Here is a 22017-nt window from a genome sequence, read left to right on the forward strand (position 1 = left end):
AAGAATCCGCCCCTTCCTTCAGACTTCCTTACAGAGCACCTCCTCCAACACACATGAACGCGCACATGACGTCAGCAGACTGGTGAAAGTGGCCGCCTGTCGCTGGCGAGTCATTGAAGTACTGATGCAATGCACGCCCAATGACGGCACGCCCAATGAGGGCACGAGATACATTTGTGCGTGCACGAGATGGAAGGCTGACAGACAGGGCGGCAATCCAATCCGTTTAGCCGGGCCGGCTACGGATTGGTCGTACTTTTTACAGTATTACGGCTTCCACAGATGACATTTTTTTATGGATTTTTTGTCAAAGCACTTCAGATATTCATTGCTATCGGGATGTTAAGAGCATTCCATGGAATATAACAAAAAGTGTATCTCGAGCCGGTTTCTGAAATTTACCTACCCCACCTTTAAGCTAAAACATAGTAATGTAATGAGACAGCATTTAATTTAGACAACATCTTGTAACTAGCCTGGTAAATAATTAGAAGTAAAAGCCGTAGATTTTATTGTTTAGGTCATTATGGGGATATAAATGAACATGAGGGCAATTTAAATTCATAATAGAAAGACATTTGACGACAGTATGTTGGAATTCTGTATTTATTTGTCAGCTTGATAATAGACAGGTAGAAGCCGTATTGCCAGGTGCAATTGATGGGATTTCTGCACACGATCCAAGCAGAGAATGACGTACCTTACAGGACAGATATACTCAGGAAATCATTCACACAGTATCATGACTTTAGTTGTTTTTGAATCCATAACATTAGTGTGTGTCTTTACCACAAACAGGAATAGTTCAATGTTATGTTTAGATTAAAAAAAAAAAAAAAGATTTCAAGGATTTTATTTAAGCCCCTGTCACACTGTCCCGAAATTGACACCCGATGGACACACGAATATGGAATTGTGAATTTTGCACGAAGATGGCCCCGAACCACACACGAAGGCAACATTTACATTACATTTAAGACATACAACTGCAATGAAAGTACCAAAAACAATTATGTTACAGTACTATGATACTGTACTGATATCTTCAGACTTTGTTCTTTACTTTATCCGTCGTTATATGTAGAAAATATTACGTTTTCGCCGTAATGTTGTTTCCATAACAACAACAACTTCCTGTCAACTGTCCTTCAAAATAATATATTATATCCTTTTTAGTTTCACAGAACACAAATTGGGTTATTTACATAATATATTTACATGATTTTGTTGTGCAATAAAACAACCCGATGGACACACGATAAAGGAAATGTTCAAATTCGGCTGTGATCGTAACAACATCGGGCCATTCGTGAGGGCATCTTAAGCCTTCGTATGACCGCCGGTGGAGTTTCTCAGGCTCCGGCAGCAACTTCGTGAGCGGTGGCAAAATCTTTGGCATGCCAAAAAATTGCCGAAGGACCTTGCGAAGGTTCATTTTCGTGTTGAATTCGTGTGTACATTTTGCCCTTCGTAAGGCCATCGTGAGGGCATCTTGTTATCATCGGTGCCATCGGGCATTCGCCCCGATCAGAGTCAGGGTGAATGCACCGATGATAACACGAAGATGACACGATTTGACAAGATGCCCTCACGAGTGCCTTACGAAGTTGCCGCTCACGAAGTTGCTGCCGGAGCCTGAGAAACTCCACCGGCGGTCATACGATGGCTTAGATGCCCTCACGAATGGCCCGATGTTGCTACGATCACAGCCGAATTTGAACATTTCCTTTATCGTGTGTCCATCGGGTGTCAATTTCGGGACAGTGTGACAGGGCCTTGAGGAATAACACAGATGCTCATCAGACATTTCCGAGCTATTGAAATATGTTATTTAGTTCACCATGAAGATGTTTTATTTTGTTTCTAACATATGCCAAGTAGTAAGATTCAGATATCAGCAGGTTCTGAATTATTATTCCTCAGTCCCACAACTAACAAGAATGTGGATGGGGAGAACTATATCTGCTATAACCAGCAGAGATTCATAAATTACACCAGAGACACAGTACAAAGATGACTGTGGTTAATATTGTCTGCTTATCTGTATTATTGTGTTGCATTGTTGGAGAAGCCTGTGACCTAAGATTTTCAACGACATAATTACTCTGTAGCTATGTTAGTTTGACAATAAAGAACCTTGAACCATTTCCGGTTAGCATTAGCATGTAGCGAATGCTACGTTTTGAAACCGTGAATTGAAGGTGAAATGACATGTGATGCATAGGCGGAGTTTGACATTTGCGCTTGGGGGGGCAAACCTTTTTTACTGACGTCAGTACACAGTCCCAACTATTGCGTGGGGTGCTACGGATACAGTATCAATAAAACCAGCGTTCACCGCACTGAGTATGACTTTTCCACATACGAACACAACTCGTCCCGTCATGCACGCCTCATGCACGCTTTATGCCCGCCGTACACACACACTCATATGGAAGGGGTGGTCTCTCCCCCCAACAACAGTGCATTACATCTGTAAAACTTATCATAACTGTGCACATCTTATACTTATTTGATAACTACTATATCCCTTGGTTACTTGAACACGCTACAATATTATTGTAGCGCCCCCCCTGCCCCCCCGCAAAATCCGCCTATGATGTGATGTTGTACCCTAAACACTGGGTTTAACACTCATTTATTGACGCTGAAATAACGTTTATTAGGGAATGTTTAAATAACCACAGACATCAGAATGATGTAATTTAGCAGCAGAAAACGGCAGGGATTGCATTGGACCCGCCCCCGTCGACGCCGGCCAATAGAAGAAGACAAGTTGATAACCCGTGAGCCACAGGAAGGATCGGTCTCTTTCCTGACCTCGGCTGACCCAACGCACACGCGACAGACAACCAGCTGAATGGGGAGAGCGCCTCTGTATATCACCGCATAATTTCTGTAATTAAATGCTGTTAACTTTTATAAGCTTCCCTTGACTCTTTTCAGTTAATCCTGCTCTCAGGGTTCAAGAATTCCTACAGAACCTATACAAGTTAGGGATGTGCATCTCCATCACTGAGGCCGATGCGATGCGCATCTCGATATGTTGCCACGATACGATACATTAACGATACATTTGAAGCACCAGGCGATGCGATACGATACGATTCACCCCTGTTGCGATACAGTTCGATACGATTTGATTCAAAATTATGCGATTCGGGGCGATACGATGCAATTCAACACGATGCAAAAATAATGATACTTCAATATGGTACGACAGAGGATTTTTGTTGTATCCCTTATATGCAGCAAATCATAAATTAACAAAAAAGTGCTTTACATAATTGGTTCTCTCTACTGCGCATCCCATCATGCTGTTTCTTTTTTACCTTTTTTACCTTAAAAAACTCTCCTTAAACAATTTAAGGAGCCCATGATTAACAATGTGCAAGTAACAGCTACCATAGTGCAATGCCCATACAGCTGCCAGCCTGATGTGCTTAACACTCATCCATAGGCTAACTCACCAGTGAGCAGAAAGCAGTGGTTTCTATAGGAACAATAAAGAATACAAATAACCTTTCACAAACAGGTATTTCATAACTGCTTACAGTGAGGAAGACATTTAAACTATTATTGGCAGTCACAGGCTGCTGTACACTAAACACCACTCTCTCTGACAGAACACCTCACTTAGTGATTTCACTCTGTCTAACTTTCAGGTTTCTCTTTTCAGCAGCAGAAAATAGTGCCATATTCTGCCATGCCTGTAGAAATGTTGTGTCAAATAATGCATACTATAGCACAGATGCCTTCACCACGAATGGCTACAAAACGATATCATATCCCAAGCTTATCAATGAGCTAATGTTGCAGCTGAAATGTTCTCCAGGTCACAAAGTCAACCTCACATGATGATGTGATACCAGTTTTCAAGCACAGTAAATATTATTAGTATTGTTCTGGAACCGGGCCTGTACATGGCCATATACTAAACACACTACAGAGCCCATTCCGTGTTCTGTTAGTGTTTACTTCCTCTCTGCCTTCTTCTGGTGATTTATCTGACGTCTAGCGCTCCATCTTTTAACCTCTTTTCCTTTCTCTTTCTGGATCCTCCTTAGCAACCTTCATTATAGTCCTTGACAGTGGTCTGTACTGTATTAACAACGTGTCACATGTTAAGAATTTACAATCAGAATTGAGTATTCAACTAAGCCGTGTAATAAAAGTTGTTAGTAGCCTTAAGGGCCTACACAGTTGTTATGCTATACCACATTGCCCTTCACTGGATGTATAATGAGCTGCACTAAACTACATTTCAGCATTTCAAATACCTAGCCATTCTTTTGTGGTTATTTTGGTGAAAGTAACTAAAAAGTAACTCTAAAGTAGTGTAACTCATTACATTTCAGAGACAGTAATATTGTAATGTAACTTATTACTTTCAAAAGACAGTAATAAGTAATATGTAATATATTACATTTTGGAAGTAACTTGCCTAACACTGGTCGCTAAGTTCCTCGTACTACTTGTGTACTTTAAAGCATCACAGCATCGGTTACAATTTGCGAGCGATGTTTCAAGTTGACCGTCTTTCTTGAAAAATCCGAAGTGTTGCCAAACGTTTGATTTGTAGGTATTTTTCGGTCCGCTGTGTTTCTCTTTCTCCTCGACTTCCATGTGTGTTGATAACTGAGACTCGCGGCCTCCCTAGTGCGAAGCAAAGATCAAAGGTCGTCTCTGCTGAGTGCTGACAGGATGAGGGGATATTATATGAATGAATCGTTTTTTTACCGATGCAAAGACGCTACAATCGATGCATTGCGAGTTCAACCCAAACTGTAGCCGATGTGCACTCTTTCAACCGGTGCACTCGCATTTTGAACGTTTATGCCGGTGCACCGATGCAAATCGCTGAATCTTAACATCCCTAAAGGCCCTGTCACACTGTCCCGAAATTGACACCCGATGGACACACAATAAAGGAAATGTTCAAATTCGGCTGTGATCGTAGCAACATCGGGCCATTCGTGAGGGCATCTTAAGCCATCGTATGACCGCCGGTGGAGTTTCTCAGGCTCCGGCAGCAACTTCGTGAGCGGCAACTTCGTAAGGTACTCGTGAGGGCATCTTGTCAAATCGTGTCATCTTCATGTTATCATCGGTGCATTCACCCTCACTCTGATCGTGGCGAATGCCCGATGGCACCGATGATAACAAGATGCCCTCACGATGCCCTCACGATGGCCTTACGAAGGGCAACATTTACACACGAATTCAACACGAAAATGAACCTTCGCAAGGTCCTTCGGCAATTTTTTGGCATGCCAAAGATTTTGCCACCGCTCACGAAGTTGCTGCTGGAGCCTGAGAAACTCCACCGGCGGTCATACGAAGGCTTAAGATGCCCTCACGAATGGCCCGATGTTGCTACGATCACAGCCGAATTTGAACATTTCCTTTATCGTGTGTCCATCGGGTTGTTTTATTGCACAACAAAATCATGTAAATATATTATGTAAATAACCCAATTTGTGTTCTGTGAAACTAAAAAGGATATAATATATTATTTTGAAGGACAGTTGACAGGAAGTTGTTGTTGTTATGGAAACAACATTACGGAGAAAACGTAATATTTTCTACATATAACGACGGATAAAGTAAAGAACAAAGTCTGAAGATATCACTACAGTATCATAGTACTGTAACATAATTGTTTTTGGTACTTTCATTGCAGTTGTATGTCTTAAATGTAATGTAAATGTTGCCTTCGTGTGTGGTTCATCATCGTGCGAAATTCACAATTCCATATTCGTGTGTCCATCGGGTGTCAATTTCGGGACAGTGTGACAGGGCCTTAATACAAGTGCATGTTTCAGGCCTATCAATTAACAACAGGAGGGGTCACAGACATAAGACCAGCTGTTAAATAAAGCTCTTCTGACCTTAGCTGTCATGTGTATATATATTAATGCTGCCCATTATGGGCACAAGCAATTTTCACCCATTTATTAATTATATGTTTTAAATGTGAGTGTTTCCTATCCCCTAAACCTCCAGGGATGTACACAGTTTAATACTGGCAACTTCTTATTATGGGAAATACGAAAACGTCTTTTAAAACTACAACTCCCAGTAGAGACGTGCCATAGAACATTTTGCGAAACACACAATAGCCAGCATGTGTAGTTCTGGGGGGGGGGGGGGGGGGGGGGGGGGGGGGGGGCTGGGCTGGACCCGTCCGAGTCCAGTTTTGGATAGTCTGCCGTGGTTCCATTCCATTTCAAAGAGCTGTTTGACGCTCGGCGTAACCTTGTCGCACTGCCACTCCAACATCCAATCACAGAGCTTGAGGACTAATCATGGGGTTTATAAAGGAAAGCGGATGTTGTAGTCCCAAACGATAGCTGAAGATTCTGGGTAGTGTAGTGTCTTATCATTACCAATCAATATTGTGTAATTAACAAGGATAAACTGATGTTTTTTAGTGGATGAGTAATGCAGATATCACTGTGTAATCATTTGACAGTGAGGGGAATACTTCCGGTTTTGTTATGAAAACTTCGAGACCGGAAATACTGTTTTCACCCCGTGAGGGTTGACGCTAACTTTACATGGAAGCTGCCGCATATACAGTACACGTTCTCCTGGCGAGACCTCAAATCATCTTCGTAATATCTATCAAATTATAGATCCTACACATCCACTGGACGTAGATTATAATAGTACAATATACACTTCTCGCTAGAAATCTAATAAAAAAGCATTTTAATGGCTACAATTTAGGATTTTCCAGAGAGAGTTATTTGTGAATAAGAGAGCCTCCGGAGCGTTTGCAATCAACGGGAGCATGTTGTTTCTTACACGACTACACTTTAAAACGTGACTGGGAGGAAAGGACGTCCCATTGCTCTTAAAAACATAATATCTCACTTCCTCTCTCCTCACATGGTCCCATGCATTTTGTTGTGCAACAGTGTAATGCAAATGACAATAATGATCCTCAAACAAACAGGAAAGCAACAGATGAAATAGTATACTTTAATAATAACTCATTAACATTAAAACATCCAACCAAGTTATTGTGTTTTTGTGTATTCTCTGTACTCACGGTAAGTGGTAGGACAAGGCCAACAACATTAAATAATACGATAAATATAACCGAAAATTCATGAACAATGTAAGTAGGAGCTTTGGCACTAACAGACAGTACTGTAACAATTTTTTGACCGAAATGTTTCCCACCAGCCTATAGTCCTGCAGCTGTATGACAGTTTGCAGATACTCTGTGAACACAGATTATGTATTCCCTGTCTAATGTAATGGTTCAAGTCAATTTCAAGTTTCTAAAAAAATATAATTGAAAATAATCGTATTGATTTTCATAAGACTAAAACAAATAATGTATCTTGAGAAAATGAATTATTTTTTTTTTTAAAGTGTCTCAATACAGCTGACTGGACAGATCGGTTTCCAGAGACACCAGAATGTTATGTCCATATATACTGTATATCTATACAGTTTCGAAATGAGTCAATACCATAATAGTAACCTGTGTGTGTATGAGCACATGTTCAACATTTGTTAACATGCAATAAGAGCTACAGCCACTGTTTAATGTGTCTCAATGCAGAAATGTGAGCAGAGCAGTGAGCCAGGTTCCCAGCCGGCAGCCCTTCACCCAGAGCAGCAGCTCGTACACACTGAGCCCGCACAGCTGCACACACTCCGCCAGCGTGACCTGCACCCGCCTGCTCCTGGACCGGGCCTTACTCCTCCTGTGCCTGTCACCGGGGTCAAGAGTCAGGAACTGTTTAGTTTAGCAGGATAATCTCCACATATTGACACCACTTTTACGATTTTTTTAAGTAAATTGCTAACGTTAGGCTATAAAGGAACTACAGCACAGTCACATGACTTCACGTCACCACAGCTAAGCTAAAAGCGGCTAATGATCAGCGTCTTGACCTTTAATATTCGCATTTAGTAAATTGTTAGCTGTTCTTATGAGTCATAGAAGCCTCAGACCAGTGGGGTATTTACTGACGTATTTTATGTCCTAGAACAAAACTCTTCAGCTTGGGTTAACCACAGACCTTATTTCAGGATAACAATCAACAACACATTTTGTTTTACTTTGAGCCAGGGGAAGTGGTAAAAGCTGACTAATTTCCAGGTTGTATTCCTGTTCCACGTCACTAGAGAGGAGAGAACAACTCTGCTGACCTGGCCATAGCACGTATGCAGCAGCGGGACATGTTAATGAAGGACGAGGACGAGGCTCTGGTCTGTAAGGTGGTCTCGATGCCCCTGAGCAGATCGTTGGTCTTCAGCAGCAGCAGCATCTGCCGGGGAACTCTGTTCAGCAGCTCGCTAATCTGAGGGAGGTACTGAGCCGCATTGGTCTGGATCTCTACATCCTGCCGGGGAAGACACATAGGAAGACAAGCTGTGTCTTTACTGGATCCACACATGTAGTGACAAGAATGAGAAAAAAAGATCACATACACTCCCACATTTAACGGCTCTGCACTTGCTCCCAGTAAAATGTTGAACTCTTATTCTTGCCTACAAAGCCCTTCATGTCAGGCTCTATCCTATCATAAAGAGCTCATAGTTCCATACTGTCCCAATAGGGCATAACATTCCAAGAACAGAATCCCAGTTTGTGTTTAGGAGTCAGACTCCCTCTCCACATCTAAAAGCAGGCTTAAGACTTTCCTTTTTAATAAAGCTTGTCGTTTTGTGGCATTGTGCCCTTGAGCAAGGAATTTGATTCAAGGGCTTTTCCCTAAATTGTGTGGATACAAATCTAAAATTAGCGAAGAGTCTGATGACTGAGACAAAAAAGTGATGCACCGGGGACAGGTGGTGTTGATATCATGAGGAAAAAAGACCCTAGCAGAAATGACAACACACTATCAATCACAGCATAGAGGAAGGAAATGATGAAAGAGGGAATATTTTTGCCTCAATTATCACTATTTGTCTCTTTGATGTTGAAGATGTGTGTTTGAGTGTCAGTGTCCAGCTCTACTTCAAAGGCCTCTCCCTGCTGCACATCAGCGGGCCTAAATCACACTATTAGTCATGGAACAAAGTGGAAAGCAAGCTTACAAACAGTTAGTTATTTCGAAAACTCAGACACAAAGTAAACCAGGAGTGGGAGGAGAAATACCTTTTTATAGCGTTCACCACTCTGAATAGAAGCACAAACAATATTTAGGTTTATATTTCCCAATAGGTACTGTAAAACGAACTTTTTTAAAAACATCATCAACCCATGTGTCTGGACTGTCAGAGCTATTTTAAGCCACCATTAGCACCGTCTACAACAACAACATTAAACATCTTAAGAACGCTGTGGGTACACAGTGTGCAAACTCGACCAGATAGGATTAACTGCTGTTTCCAGAGACCTGTGTAAGTTCTATTTTGTTTTTAGACTTCTCTGTTTCAGTCTACTCTGTATACATATTTTGTAGTTCATCTTGCTAAAATTGTGTTCTGGAATAACAGAACAGCTAAAATACCTGTTTTTCAGGCAGAAATCTGGGTAACTTATTTTTACAGAAATCTTAAAACTGTACCATCTGCTTCTTAGGGTTGACTTTGATTTAAACAATTGTACAAATACTAAGGGCTTTACTAAGGGTAATTGTAGTGATGTTACGTATTGCGCCGAGGCTTCGGAGCGTGTGTCGAGTAATCCCCGAAGCTTTTTGTAAACCTTGTATCGAGGCTTGTATCGTTTTGGGCCAGTGACGTCATCAATGACAAACGAAGCCTCGCTGCCTGTCGATACCACGTGACTGCTTCACGAAGTGATTCAGATCGGTTGAACCACAACGCTCATAATACCCATGGATGTATAATAAGAACAATATAACCCCTCCTGTACCCGGCCCGGTGACACGATGGAATTAAGAGAGCTCAGACCCTCACTTATATAGAGGTCGGAACATGTCAAGTATCAATGAATAAAAGCATAAATAAAAGTAGGAATAAAAACATGAATAAATGAATAAATACAGGAATAAATATGGTCCAGTGTTGTCAGGGAGATTCAGTGTGTGTGCTGTGGCTCAGCTGGAAAGCAGTTGACTCATGACCGCAGGGTCCCTGGTTCAAAGACTGAACAATACGTATTTGTTGTTGTTATAAAAGCTACAGCTAAATGAGATAATGTAGTTAATAAATGTATTCTTTGATATGGTTTAGCCTTTCTCAGGCTACAACATGGTTAAGTTTATGAATATTATTAAGGAATACAAATCCCTCTTTGCAATGTTTACCAGCCTCTTTAGGCTTTTCAATCACAATCATTCAACTGGAATAAATACAATATTGTTAACATGAAAATATGATTTAATGTTCGTTGTTTAGAGTTATTCTAAGACTTTACTCATTGGGAACTCGGTATGAGATGATGGAGCACACTGTTGAGATGTCCAATCTGCCTGTTTTACACACTTTGACCAACAGGGGGTTTGTGTTCAAATGGTTCAAATGAAGCCCATGATGAAGCCTCATGAGATGAAACCTTTGTGAACCAATTGGCTGGAAATCTTCAAAGCTTCATAAGGCTTCATCTCGCCATCACTAGGTAATTGTATTAGGGTTAACTTTATAACCTCTGTAGCCAGGGTTTATTCTGAAATGTGTCTGTAAAAAGTGCATGACAAAAGGCCTGGAGGCTCAACTGATTGTGTGAAGTGACACAGTTTCTACTGGTGCCCATCAGCTGCAAAGAGTTAACTAATTAAAGGGGCGTGGCCCCACAGCTGTGACAACTCAGCAATCAGGACTTGTGTCCATTTTAGGCAGCATTTTCCTGGAGCGTCAGACAATAGAGTCCTGCGGGAGTCACGAGGGAGGCTCATCCTACTTGGACTGAGCTAAGTATCGCTGGTGTTTTTATCCCCTCATGCTAAAACATGTGTATATTCTCTAGTGATGGCAAAATGAAGCTTTGAATGAAGCGTCGAACCACTTGGACAATTGTGTCGGAAATAGGTTAATTTCTCGAAGCTTCAGTTACAGCGACCTCTCCTGGCGAAGTGCAAGGCTGCAGTGGGTTTAACGTATCTTTGCCTTGAAAAATATTTGATGCACACACACACACTAAGACTGAATATCATGTTCTATTTGCAATTAAAGATTGATAATTGTGTGTATTGGGTTATTGAGAAGAGACTAGAGAGTGATGGAAATGATTTTGGGCGGAGAGGGCCTTTTATCAGTTATTAAAGTATTAAAGTTGAAAAGCAATGATTACAAGTTCATCCATTCCGGGATTTGAACCAGCTGCGCGGAGGACACGCCGCATTCGCGCCGCCGGCTGTACCCACTGGGCTATCTATTCCTTAAACTACTGAACTGTTTTTATATTACTCATTGTCTTTTTGTTCACAACTTCTCCACATTTCGAAGTGTTTCCCAAGCCAGAACGACCTATCTTTCTTCCTGGCTTGCTCTATAATGATCCAATTCAAATGCAATACCAACAACTCAACACAACAACGCAAACTACGACAACAACCCACACATTGCGCATTGTTTAAAGCGGTTATAAAGTGTTGAAGTGCTCAAATTCGAAACTGTTTCAACCTGTCACCTGTCAGAATAGAGACGAGGCAGTGCATTGAATCACCTGATTGGACGGTGAACCAGTGAGTTGATTCATTCAGGAAATGAAGCAGTTGCTGCTTCGGACGTCACATATCACGTGATTTGAAGCAGTTGCTGCTTCTGACGTCATATGTCACGTGATTTGAAGCAAGCTTCGAAGCACTGCTTCTATGGAATAGGAAGTCCAGGGTTGAAGCTCCGTTTGAAGCTTCAGCGTCAAACTGCCATCACTAATATTCTCCATTCCTGTTTATGTGTCCTCTCGCAATTATCACTGGCCCCGTGTATCTCCTAATCGCTATAACCGGCCTGCTCTCATCTATCCCACATGCTCCACTGAGATCCAGCATCTAGTTTCAGGCGGCCTGTGGAACTGCCAGTCAGCTGTTCCTAAGGCTGACTTCATCTCTGGCTACGCCTCCCTGCAGTCCCTGGATTTCCTTGCTCTCACTGAGACCTGGATTACTCCATTCAACACATCCACCCCAGCAGCTCTCTCCACAGCATATTCCTTCTCCCATACACCCAGACCCACTGGCAGAGGAGGTGGCACTGGTCTCCTGCTCTCTCCCAAATGGAGTTTTTCCCTCTTCAAGCTACCTAACTTCACTCCTTCCACCTTTGAATTCCATGCCGTCACAGTAACCCATCCTATACAATTAACCATTGTTGTTCTCTACCGTCCACCAGGCGCCTTGGGGGACTTCTTGAAGGAATTAGATAATCTCCTCTCACACATCCCTGAAACTGGCCCTCCCGCTGTACTTCTCTGAGACTTCAACCTCCAGACGGGGAAGATAGACGAACTAACATCTCTGTTAACCGCCTTTGCTTTCTCACTGTCTCCGTCCCCACCAACTCATAAAGCTGGCAATGTCCTTGATCTCATATTCTCAAGGAACTGCGCTACTTCTAACCTCTCTGTAAACCCGCTCCACACATCCGATCACTTCTTCATTTCATTCTCTCTACCCCTTTCCAAACATAACAAACTAATCTCTTCTCATCCTGCACCTGTCCGCCGTAACCTTCGCTCCCTCTCCCCCCTCTACCTTTGCCTCATCGGTGCTCTCAGCCCTCCCTTCCTCGGACTCGTTCCAACTACTACCTCCAAACTCTGCTGCAGAAACTCTCCTCTCTGCTCTCTCATCCTCTCTGGACTCTCTCTGTCCTCTCACATCTCGGCAGGCTCGTCAGTCCCCTCCTACTCCCTGGCTAAATGACGCACTGCGTGCTAATAGAACCGTCCTTCGGGCAGCTGAGCAGAAACGGTGGAAATCCAAACACCATGACGACCTCCTAACCTATCAGGCTCTCCTCTCCTCTTTCTCTTCTTCGATCTCTCAAGCAAAAAGCACTTTCTTTCAAGATAAGATCCAATCTTCCTATTCCAATCCCAAAAACTATTGTCCATCTTCTCCACCCTCTTGGACCCCCCCAAAGCCCCTTCCCCCTCCTCACTTCTGTCAAGCGACTTTGGTAACCACTTTGAAAAAAAGGTTGATGATATTCGCTCTTCTTTTTCTGACTCACCTTTACTCACCGCTGGTTCACCAGACCCTCCTTCCACCAACACACTAACCTCCTTTGCCCCTCTCTCTCCAAGTGAGGTTCTTACCCTCATTACCTCTGCCCGCCCTACCACCTGTCCTCTGGACCCTATCCCTTCAAACCTCCTTCAGACTATCGCTCCTGATATTCTACCGTTTCTCACCCATTTCATCAACACTTCTCTAACTTCTGGTCACTTTCCAAACAGTCTCAAGGAGGCAAGAGTAAACCCTCTCCTAAAGAAACCCACTCTCAACCCGTCTGATGTTATAAACTACAGGCCTGTCTCTCTCCTCCCGTTCCTGTCTAAAACACTTGAACGCGCTGTCTTTAGACAACTCTCCTGCTATCTCCATCAGAACAACCTTCTGGATCCGCACCAGTCTGGTTTCAAGGCAGGTCACTCCACAGAAACTGCTTTCCTTGCTGTCACTGAGGAACTGCACACGGCTAAAGCAGCCTCCCTCTCCTCTGTCATCATCCTTCTTGACCTGTCTGTTGCATTCGACACGGTGAATCATCAGATCCTCCTTCGCACTCTCCAAGAACTTGGAGTTTCAGGCTCTGCACTTTCCCTGATCACCTCATACCTCAAAGACCGCACCTACAGGGTTACTTGGAGAGGGTCCGAGTCCGACCCTTGTCAACTACCTACAGGGGTCCCTCAGGGCTCTGTTCTTGGTCCCCTCCTCTTCTCTCTGTACACAAACTCGCTCGGATCGGTAATTAGCCCGCATGGTTTTTCATACCATTCCTACGCTGACGACACCCAATTAATTCTGTCCTTTCCCCGCTCAGAGACCCAGGTCGTTGCACGCATCTCTGTTTGTCTAGCTGACAACTCTCAGTGGATGTCTGCTTGCCACCTCAAGCTCAACCTTGACAAGACTGAACTGCTTTTTCTTCTGGGAAAAGATTGTCCCACTCTTGACCTAACAATCAACATCGGCACCTCTATTGTTTCCTCGACTCAGACTGCAAGGAATCTGGGTGTGACCCTAGATAACAAACTGTCCTTCACTGCAAACATCGCTGCTACAACCCGCTGCTGCAGATACACGCTTTACAACATCAGGAGTATACGTCCCCACCTGACCCAGAAAACAACGCAGGTTCTGGCCCAGGCTCTCGTCATCTCACGCCCTAGACTATTGCAACTCCCTCCTGGCTGGTCAACCTGCATGTGCCATCCGACCTCTGCAGCTCATCCAGAATGCAGCGGCTCGTCTGGTCTTCAACCTTCCAACATTTTCCCACACCACGCCGCTCCTCCGCTCCCTTCACTGGCTTCCAGTAACTGCTAGAATCCACTTCAAGACAATGGTACTAGCTTACCATTCTGTGAATGGATCTGGACCTTCCTACATCCAGGACATGGTTAAACCATACACCCCAGCACGTGCACTCCACTCTGCATCAGCCAAACGGCTCGCTGCACCCTCCACACACATGGATTAACATTGATTTAATACATTAATGTAGCCTTTATTTCTGCTAAAGAGGTGTCGACGTGTAGACTTGGAGAAGGCGTATGACCGAGTTCCCAGGGAGTTACTGTGGGAGGTGCTGCGGGAGTATGGGGTGAGGGGGTCTCTACTCAGGGCCATCCAATCTCTGTACTCCCAAAGCGAGAGCTGTGTCCGGGTCCTCGGCAGTAAGTCGGACACATTTCCGGTGAGGGTTGGCCTCCGCCAGGGCTGCGCTTTGTCACCAATCCTGTTTGTAATATACATGGATCGGATTTCGAGGCGTAGTCGTGGGGGAGGGGGTCTGCAGTTCGGTGGACTAAGGATTGTACCACTGCTTTTTGCAGATGATGTGGTTCTAATGGCTTCATCGGTCTGCGACCTTCAGCACTCACTGGATCGGTTCGCAACCGAGTGTGAAGCGGCTGGGATGAGGATCAGCACCTCCAAATCTGAGGCCATGGTTCTCAGCAGGAAACCGATGGACTGTCCACTTCAAGTAGGGAATGAGTCCTTACCCCAAGTGAAGGAGTTCAAGTATCTCGGGGTCTTGTTCTCGAGTGAGGGAACAATGGAGCGTGAGATGGGCCGGAGAATCGGAGCAGCGGGAGCGGGACTGCAGTCGCTTTACCGCACCGTTGTGACGAAAAGGGAGCTGAGCCAGAAGGCAAAGCTCTCTGTCTACCGGGCCATTTTCGTTCCTACCCTCACCTATGGTCATGAAGGATGGGTCATGACCGAAAGAACGAGATCGCGGATACAAGCGGCCGAGATGGGTTTTCTCCGCAGGGTGGCTGGTGTCTCCCTTAGGGATAAGGTGAGAAGTTTGGTCATCAGGGAGGGACTCGGAGTTGAGCCGCTCCTCCTTCGCGTCGAAAGGAGCCAGTTGAGGTGGTTCGGGCACCTAGTTAGGATGCCACCTGGGCGCCTCCCTAGGGAGGTGTTCCAGGCACGTCCAGCTGGGAAGAGACCAAGGGGTAGACCTAGGACCAGGTGGAGGGATTATATCTCTTTGCTGGCCTGGGAGCGCCTTGGGATCCCCCAGTCAGAGCTGGTTGATGTCGCCAGGGAAAAGAAAGTTTGGGGCTCTCTGCTGGAACTGCTACCCCCGCGACCCGACCACGGATAAGCGGGAGAAGATGGATGGATGGATGGAGGTGTCGACCAACCTAACAAATCGTTAAATAAAAAGATAAAACACTGGCATGTCATTTACGTTAGAATAAATAGAATGGTTTTGAATAAGCCACAGTGCCTTAATGTACCAGTGAAAGAGGCTGTTTAGATGATAATAACAAAAAAAAAAGTTTTTTCCAATCCGATCAGAAATTTAAGAAAACCATGGATTTTTGAATATTCAAAGAGCCCGATTACAATGGCCAGACAGGTAAACAATTACATTAAATAATTGGAAATCGACGATCGGGCTTGATATATGGTTAAATATAGCAATAGGCGATCGATGTCCATTAGGGATGTGCATCTCCATCACTGAGGCCGATGCGATGCGCATCTCGATACGTTGCCACGATACGATACATTAACGATACATTTGAAACACCAGGCGATGCGATACGATACGATTCACCCCTGTTGCGATACAGTTCGATACGATTTGATTCAACATTATGCGATTCGGTGCGATACGATGCGATTCAACACGATGCAAAAATAATGATACTTCAATTTGGTACGACAGAGGATTTTTGTTTTATTCCTTATATGCAGCAAATCATACATTAACAAAAAAGTGCTTTACATATTTGGTACTGCACATCCCATCATGCCGTTTATTTTTTTACCTTTAAAAGCTCTCCAGAGTACAATTGTATAACACCTCACAGTTAAACAATGTAAGGATGCATTGCTCATGATTAACAATGTGCAAATAACAGCTACCATAGAGCAATGCCCATACAGCTGCCAGCCTGATGTGCTTAACACTCATTCATAGGCTAACTCACCAGTGAGCAGAAAGCGGTGGGTTCTATAGGAACAATAAAGAATACAAATAACCTTTCACAAACAGGTATTTCATAACTGCTTACAGTGAGGAAGACATTTAAATTATTATTGGCCGTCACAGGCTGCTGTAAACTAAACACCACTCTCTCTGACAGAACACCTCACTGAGTGATTTAACTCATATGTCTAACTTTGAGGTTTCTCTTTTCAGCCGCAGACCCCATGTCGCCTCTTTATGTGCGTCGCTAAGTTCCTCGTACTACTTGTGTACTTTAAATCGGCTCGGCATCGTTAACAATTTGCGAGCGATTTTTCAAGTTGACCGTCTGTGCCGTGCACATATACCATCAGGACGTTACTGATGGGGTGCGGCTGCGGAGTGATACTGTGTGTATGCAAGCCCGCATCTAGGACGGATCTATGTATCATGGCTGTAGACCTGTTAAGTAATAAAGATACCTCATACAAAAGTCTACGGATACCTTATTACTCTCCATGACCTGCGGTCAACTATATAGCATAAAGGACTATTACACCGTCTTTCTTGAACAATCCGAAGTGTTACCAAACGTTTGATTTGTAGGTATTTTTCGGTGCGCTGTGTTTCTCTTTCTCCTCGACTTCCGTGTGTGTTGATAACTGAGACTCTCGGCCTCCGTAGTGGCGAAGCAAATATCAAAGATCGTCTCTGCTGAGCGTTGACAAGATGAGGGGATTTTATATGAATGAATCGTTTTTTTACCGATGCAAAGACGCTACGCCATCGATGCATCGCGAGTTCAACCCGGTTCAACCCAAACTGTAGCCGATGTGCACTCTTTCAACCGGTGCACTCGCATCTTGAACGTTTATGCCGGTGCACCGATGCGAATCGGTGAATCTTAACATCTCTAATGTCCATAGATGAGAGTAAAATCGACGTCACTTTACAGCCCCACCCACTTTTGGGGAAACCAACGCTGTCATTTGAACGGCGATCAAGCCAGAAGCCACAGAGATCTTCTTTTACTGTCCTTTTTTCTTAGAAGTACAGAAAAACGTAACTCTGGATTTGTTTTAATGTTTGAGGTGCAATAAACGACACAGCAGCTTTTTGGCATGTTAAAACTATTAATTTCTGCCTCGCTCATGAGAGTAACAACTGGCGAAATTAGAGCCTCAACTACTGATTTTAATTTAACCATATATCGAGCCCGATTCTCGATTTCAAATGTGTGCTCTAAAATGATATTTATAAATGACTATTATCATTATTATAAGCAAGACAATAAATGGCAAAGATATGTAGAAAATAAACGTATTTAAGATACATTCATAACAAACGTAACGTGGGAGAAAATATGTTTCGAGAAGATATGTATAAAATAAACTTATTTGAGATACGTTCATAACAAACGTAACGTGGGAGAAAATACGTTTCTAGTTAAACGTAATTGAGAATGCAGTTTTGTTCTGTGGGAACGTAATTTTTAGGAGACAGGGTTGGGACTTTTCTAGCTGGCCTGATAGTAAATCGCCTCCGCACCGCCTCTCTCCTGGGCAGGCTCAGGGCTACGTCCATTCGGGTTAACCAGTTAAGGTGAGAGTTTTTTTTCTATGACAACATTTCTCTAATATTCTGTAGCCCTGTATATAACAGTTTTGAAACTGTGAGTGTGTGTATTTGTGTGTGACAGCAGCATTGTCAGAGCTGTCGGTTCAGATAACCAGAGAGTTGACAGGCACACAGAGAGACAGACAGCTAGTCAACATCCTGACACAGATAAACTGTTTCTGCGGTCTCTCCCATGCTCACAGGAAATACATGTTAAAAAACAACAAGGACGCTCAGGAAACCAGAGTCAGTGCAAGTCCTGAAACAGAGAAAGCCACAGGTGAGGAAACTGTCCATCACAGCTATCAATTCATTTCCATGTGGAAGACATCAAAGGCTGCTATAAGCCTTGTACGATTATTATAAAGGAATGATTTCTAAAATGACCCCAGAGATAAAGATCCTTTCTGAATGGCATTTTAATCTGCTATTCATGTAGGCCAGCCTCTAACAGCAGCTTGATCTGTTGGACTTTGTGGTACTTCCATTACGGTTTTGTCCATGGTAGTCAAGAGTGTAACTTTGATTTGAGAAGTGGGGGGGACACAAAACAGGGGGTCCTCCGCAATGAAACATTTTCTCAATTTAATTACTTTAATTTCCTGCCTTTCTACAAATATATTAGGGACTATAGTGTTAACAAATCCAATAAAAATGTGTAGTGTATATAATGAGTGTGCACACTTATCTAGTATCCTATCCATGTGAACCTGTTTTATTTGTGATGACCTCACATCCTCTAGGCTAGGGCAGGGGTACTCAAACTTTTTTATTAAAGGTCCATTTGTGAATTGTATACAAGGTCACTTGTCCGGATCAAAACAGGACTTTACTGGCATTAATAAACTGAAACTGAAATTAAGAAGCAGTTTCTTATGGTGCGCTATGCATGGGGCCCCCTTAAGGGTGAAATTAAAGGGTGTTTCATGTTGTCATTGCTGTGGACCTTCTTAATCTACCTTCTTTGGCGGCCCCTTTCTGGTCCAAGCAGAAGGGGGCAAGGCACAAGGCAGGCAAGGCAGGCAGTCTGTATACACACACACATTCAATACATACATACAGTATGATTGCTTGAACTAGTGGGAGAAATGGAACTGTTTGTCTGTAGCCAATGCCTTGAGCCTCGGCAAAAAAGGCATTAGAAGCATTAGAAAGTCAAGGTAAAATTGCGGTTAACTTGCGGTCTGCAATGTGTGTCACGCTCGCGCACACAAGTAAATATATCTGCACGTTCATTCTCACAACGCGTCAGACACAAGAAAATATACATTCATTTACATCAGAATCAGAAAGTTTTTATTTTGTATAATTTTTTTATTTCTTATAATGGGACACAGAGTTCGGTCCGGATTGATTTGTAGTTCGGTCCGGAGTTTGAGAAGCCCTGCTCTGGGGGGTCCGGGGGCATGCACCCCGGGAAGATTTTCTTTCTTTAAATTGAAGTTGAATGCATCAATCTGGTGCACTTTGAGGGCAACATTAAGAGATTTATGGATACAGCTCTCAACACTCATATGAAACAGAACTGTATATATTTAAATAATCAAAAAACCATTAGAATATTCTCACAACCAATAACAAATCATTGATAAACTCCTCTCTCCTATCTTTATCATACCTAGTCTGCATTCTTTCTTTTTATTTATGCATATTTGACTAATCACTCCCCTTTCAAACTGTGTTTTTTATTTGTGTACTTACCTATAGTATAGGATTTCTTAACTTATTTTATATTAGATGGAAATATTTGTTTACATAGATGACCAAACCATTTGAGACCCACTGAGATAACTTAGACTAAAGTTTACAATCTAATCACTCAGAGTCCTTTACCTCCCTGAGCTGACGTTATCTCTCTCAGTCCGACAGGAGAGGACTCTCCGGCCGTTTCTCAATCTCGAGGATACTGGCTTCCAAGCCAATATTTCAAGGATGCTACGCCATCAAGTGGCGCAGCAGGACCGTTCCAATGTCCAGCATACTTGGAATTCCACCGAGGCCGCGTCCTTGGTTTGGGGGATATTTTGAGGCTGCACATGGGTAGACTTTGCATCCTTAAAATCCCCACAATGCTTTTGCTGAACCGACACAGCACACATTTAAATGTAAGTATGTAGTGGCGTAGAACATGTGTTGGTAAATATGTTACTTTGTTACATTTGTTATCACCAAAAATGTGTTTCGTGAAAGTAAAGCAAGTTCATAATTAGATAGACATCGTGAGGTATTTATTTTCGGTACAGTTTATGTTGAAACAGTTAGAGAGAGTGGCACACTTGTTAGCCTGTTCCATTCTTCTTCCTTTTTCCGAAGCCGTGGCATGGAAGCATACTTGCTTCGTTTCTGAAGGAAGTGACTTGGAAGTACGCGACTACCAAGCCAGCATCCTCGAGATTGAGAAACGGTCTCCATCTCCTTATTGTTGAAACAGCTTCTAATCTCCGTTAGCTCCGAGCTAGCACCAGATGCTAACAACAACCCCCGTAACTCTGTCAGTCAGTCAGTCAGTCAGTCAGTCAGTCAAATGCTAACAACAACCCCGTAACTCTCTATGTCTCTCTCTCTCTGTCTCTCTCTCTTTCTATCTCGTGCCACACACACACAGACGCTCCTCCGTGGCGATGACCGCTTGCGTAAACAAATTATAATAAACACATTTAAAAAGTGGGGGGGGACACAAATGGGATTTTGAAAAGTGGGGGGGACATAGCCCCCCTGTCCCCATTGGAAATTACGCCGATGATGGTAGTTGACGCTGGGTGCTGATGCTGTAATGCAGGGGTGGGGAACCTCCGGCCTCCGGGCCGTATACGGCCCGCGAGACCATTTGGTGTGGCCCTCGAGGTAATTTATAAACACAGTACACGCAAAAAAGAAAAAAATTAAAGAAATCTAGACCGCAAAATAATTAAACAAGTAAGTGCCTGTTTTTCCTGGCCAAGGTCAGGGTCCTTGAACACAACACAAGCCTAACGTGTCATCACGTGGTATATGTCTCGTCTGACAGGGGTGTAGTTCTGACCGAGAGCACCAGAACGCAGCTCCGCTCCGGCACTTCCAAAAATTGCAGTACCCATAAGGAGCCGTACACATGCTGCAGTTTTTGCGTGGTTGTGTCTTAGTTGTAAGCCCAGTGGCGATCTGTCATACTGATCATACAGTCAATAACTTTGTTGTTATTAGCATCTGGTTAGCTAGCTATGCTAACGAATATAAGAAGCTTTTTCTCCAACCAGTGAGGTAAAGGCACATCTTTATATGATCATTATAGTTATAAAACAAATAAGAGATTAAAGTAAACAGGTATAAAATACTATATGACAGTAAAAAAAGTTGTTATTAATAAACAAGAATACAGTTTGAAAGGAGAGTGATTTGTAAAATATCCATAAAGAAAAAGAAAAATTGGTTACAGTTCTGTTTCATATGGGTGTTGAGAGATGTATCCATAGATCTCCTAATGTTGCTCTCAAAGTGCACCAGATTGATGCTTTGAACTTCAACATTTAAAAAAACAAATCTTCCCGGGGGAGCATGCCCCCCAGACCCCCTAGAGGAGGTTAGGTCCCCCCCACTTCAATCATGTCCACATGGATAGGAGTCTAAATACATTTGCACACATCTTGTGTCCATATTTTTCTGTTTGGGTGTTCATGCCACAATCGTGCACGTGCATGCATGCGTGAGTCATGGCAAGATATCTGGATTAAGAGGTTGCTTTTTCTTTGCACAGCATGAAAGAAAGGTGAAATGAGTGGGCTGTGATTTTAGTATTTTTAAGCAGAGGTCAATCATTTGTACGGCGCTCGGAGGATGTTGAAAACATTGAAATGGCCCTTGAGAGGAAAAAGGTTTTCCACCCCT

General features: G+C 43.2%; 1 protein-coding gene across 1 annotated transcript in view; it reads right to left on the minus strand.

Moving 5' to 3' along the window:
* Positions 1-6971: 6971 nt before the first annotated feature.
* adck1 (aarF domain containing kinase 1) overlaps positions 6972-22017 on the minus strand; it is a gene marked incomplete at its 5' end in the record, with an annotated part of 63839 nt that continues 48793 nt past the window's right edge. Inside the window, 2 exon segments of the mRNA XM_034231873.1 lie at positions 6972-7730; positions 8173-8366. Coding sequence (XP_034087764.1) covers positions 7571-7730; positions 8173-8366 — 354 coding nt within the window.

This window comes from Gymnodraco acuticeps, unplaced genomic scaffold (genome assembly GCF_902827175.1).
Source record: "Gymnodraco acuticeps unplaced genomic scaffold, fGymAcu1.1, whole genome shotgun sequence".
In the NCBI taxonomy this organism is placed as follows: Eukaryota; Metazoa; Chordata; class Actinopteri; order Perciformes; family Bathydraconidae; genus Gymnodraco; species Gymnodraco acuticeps.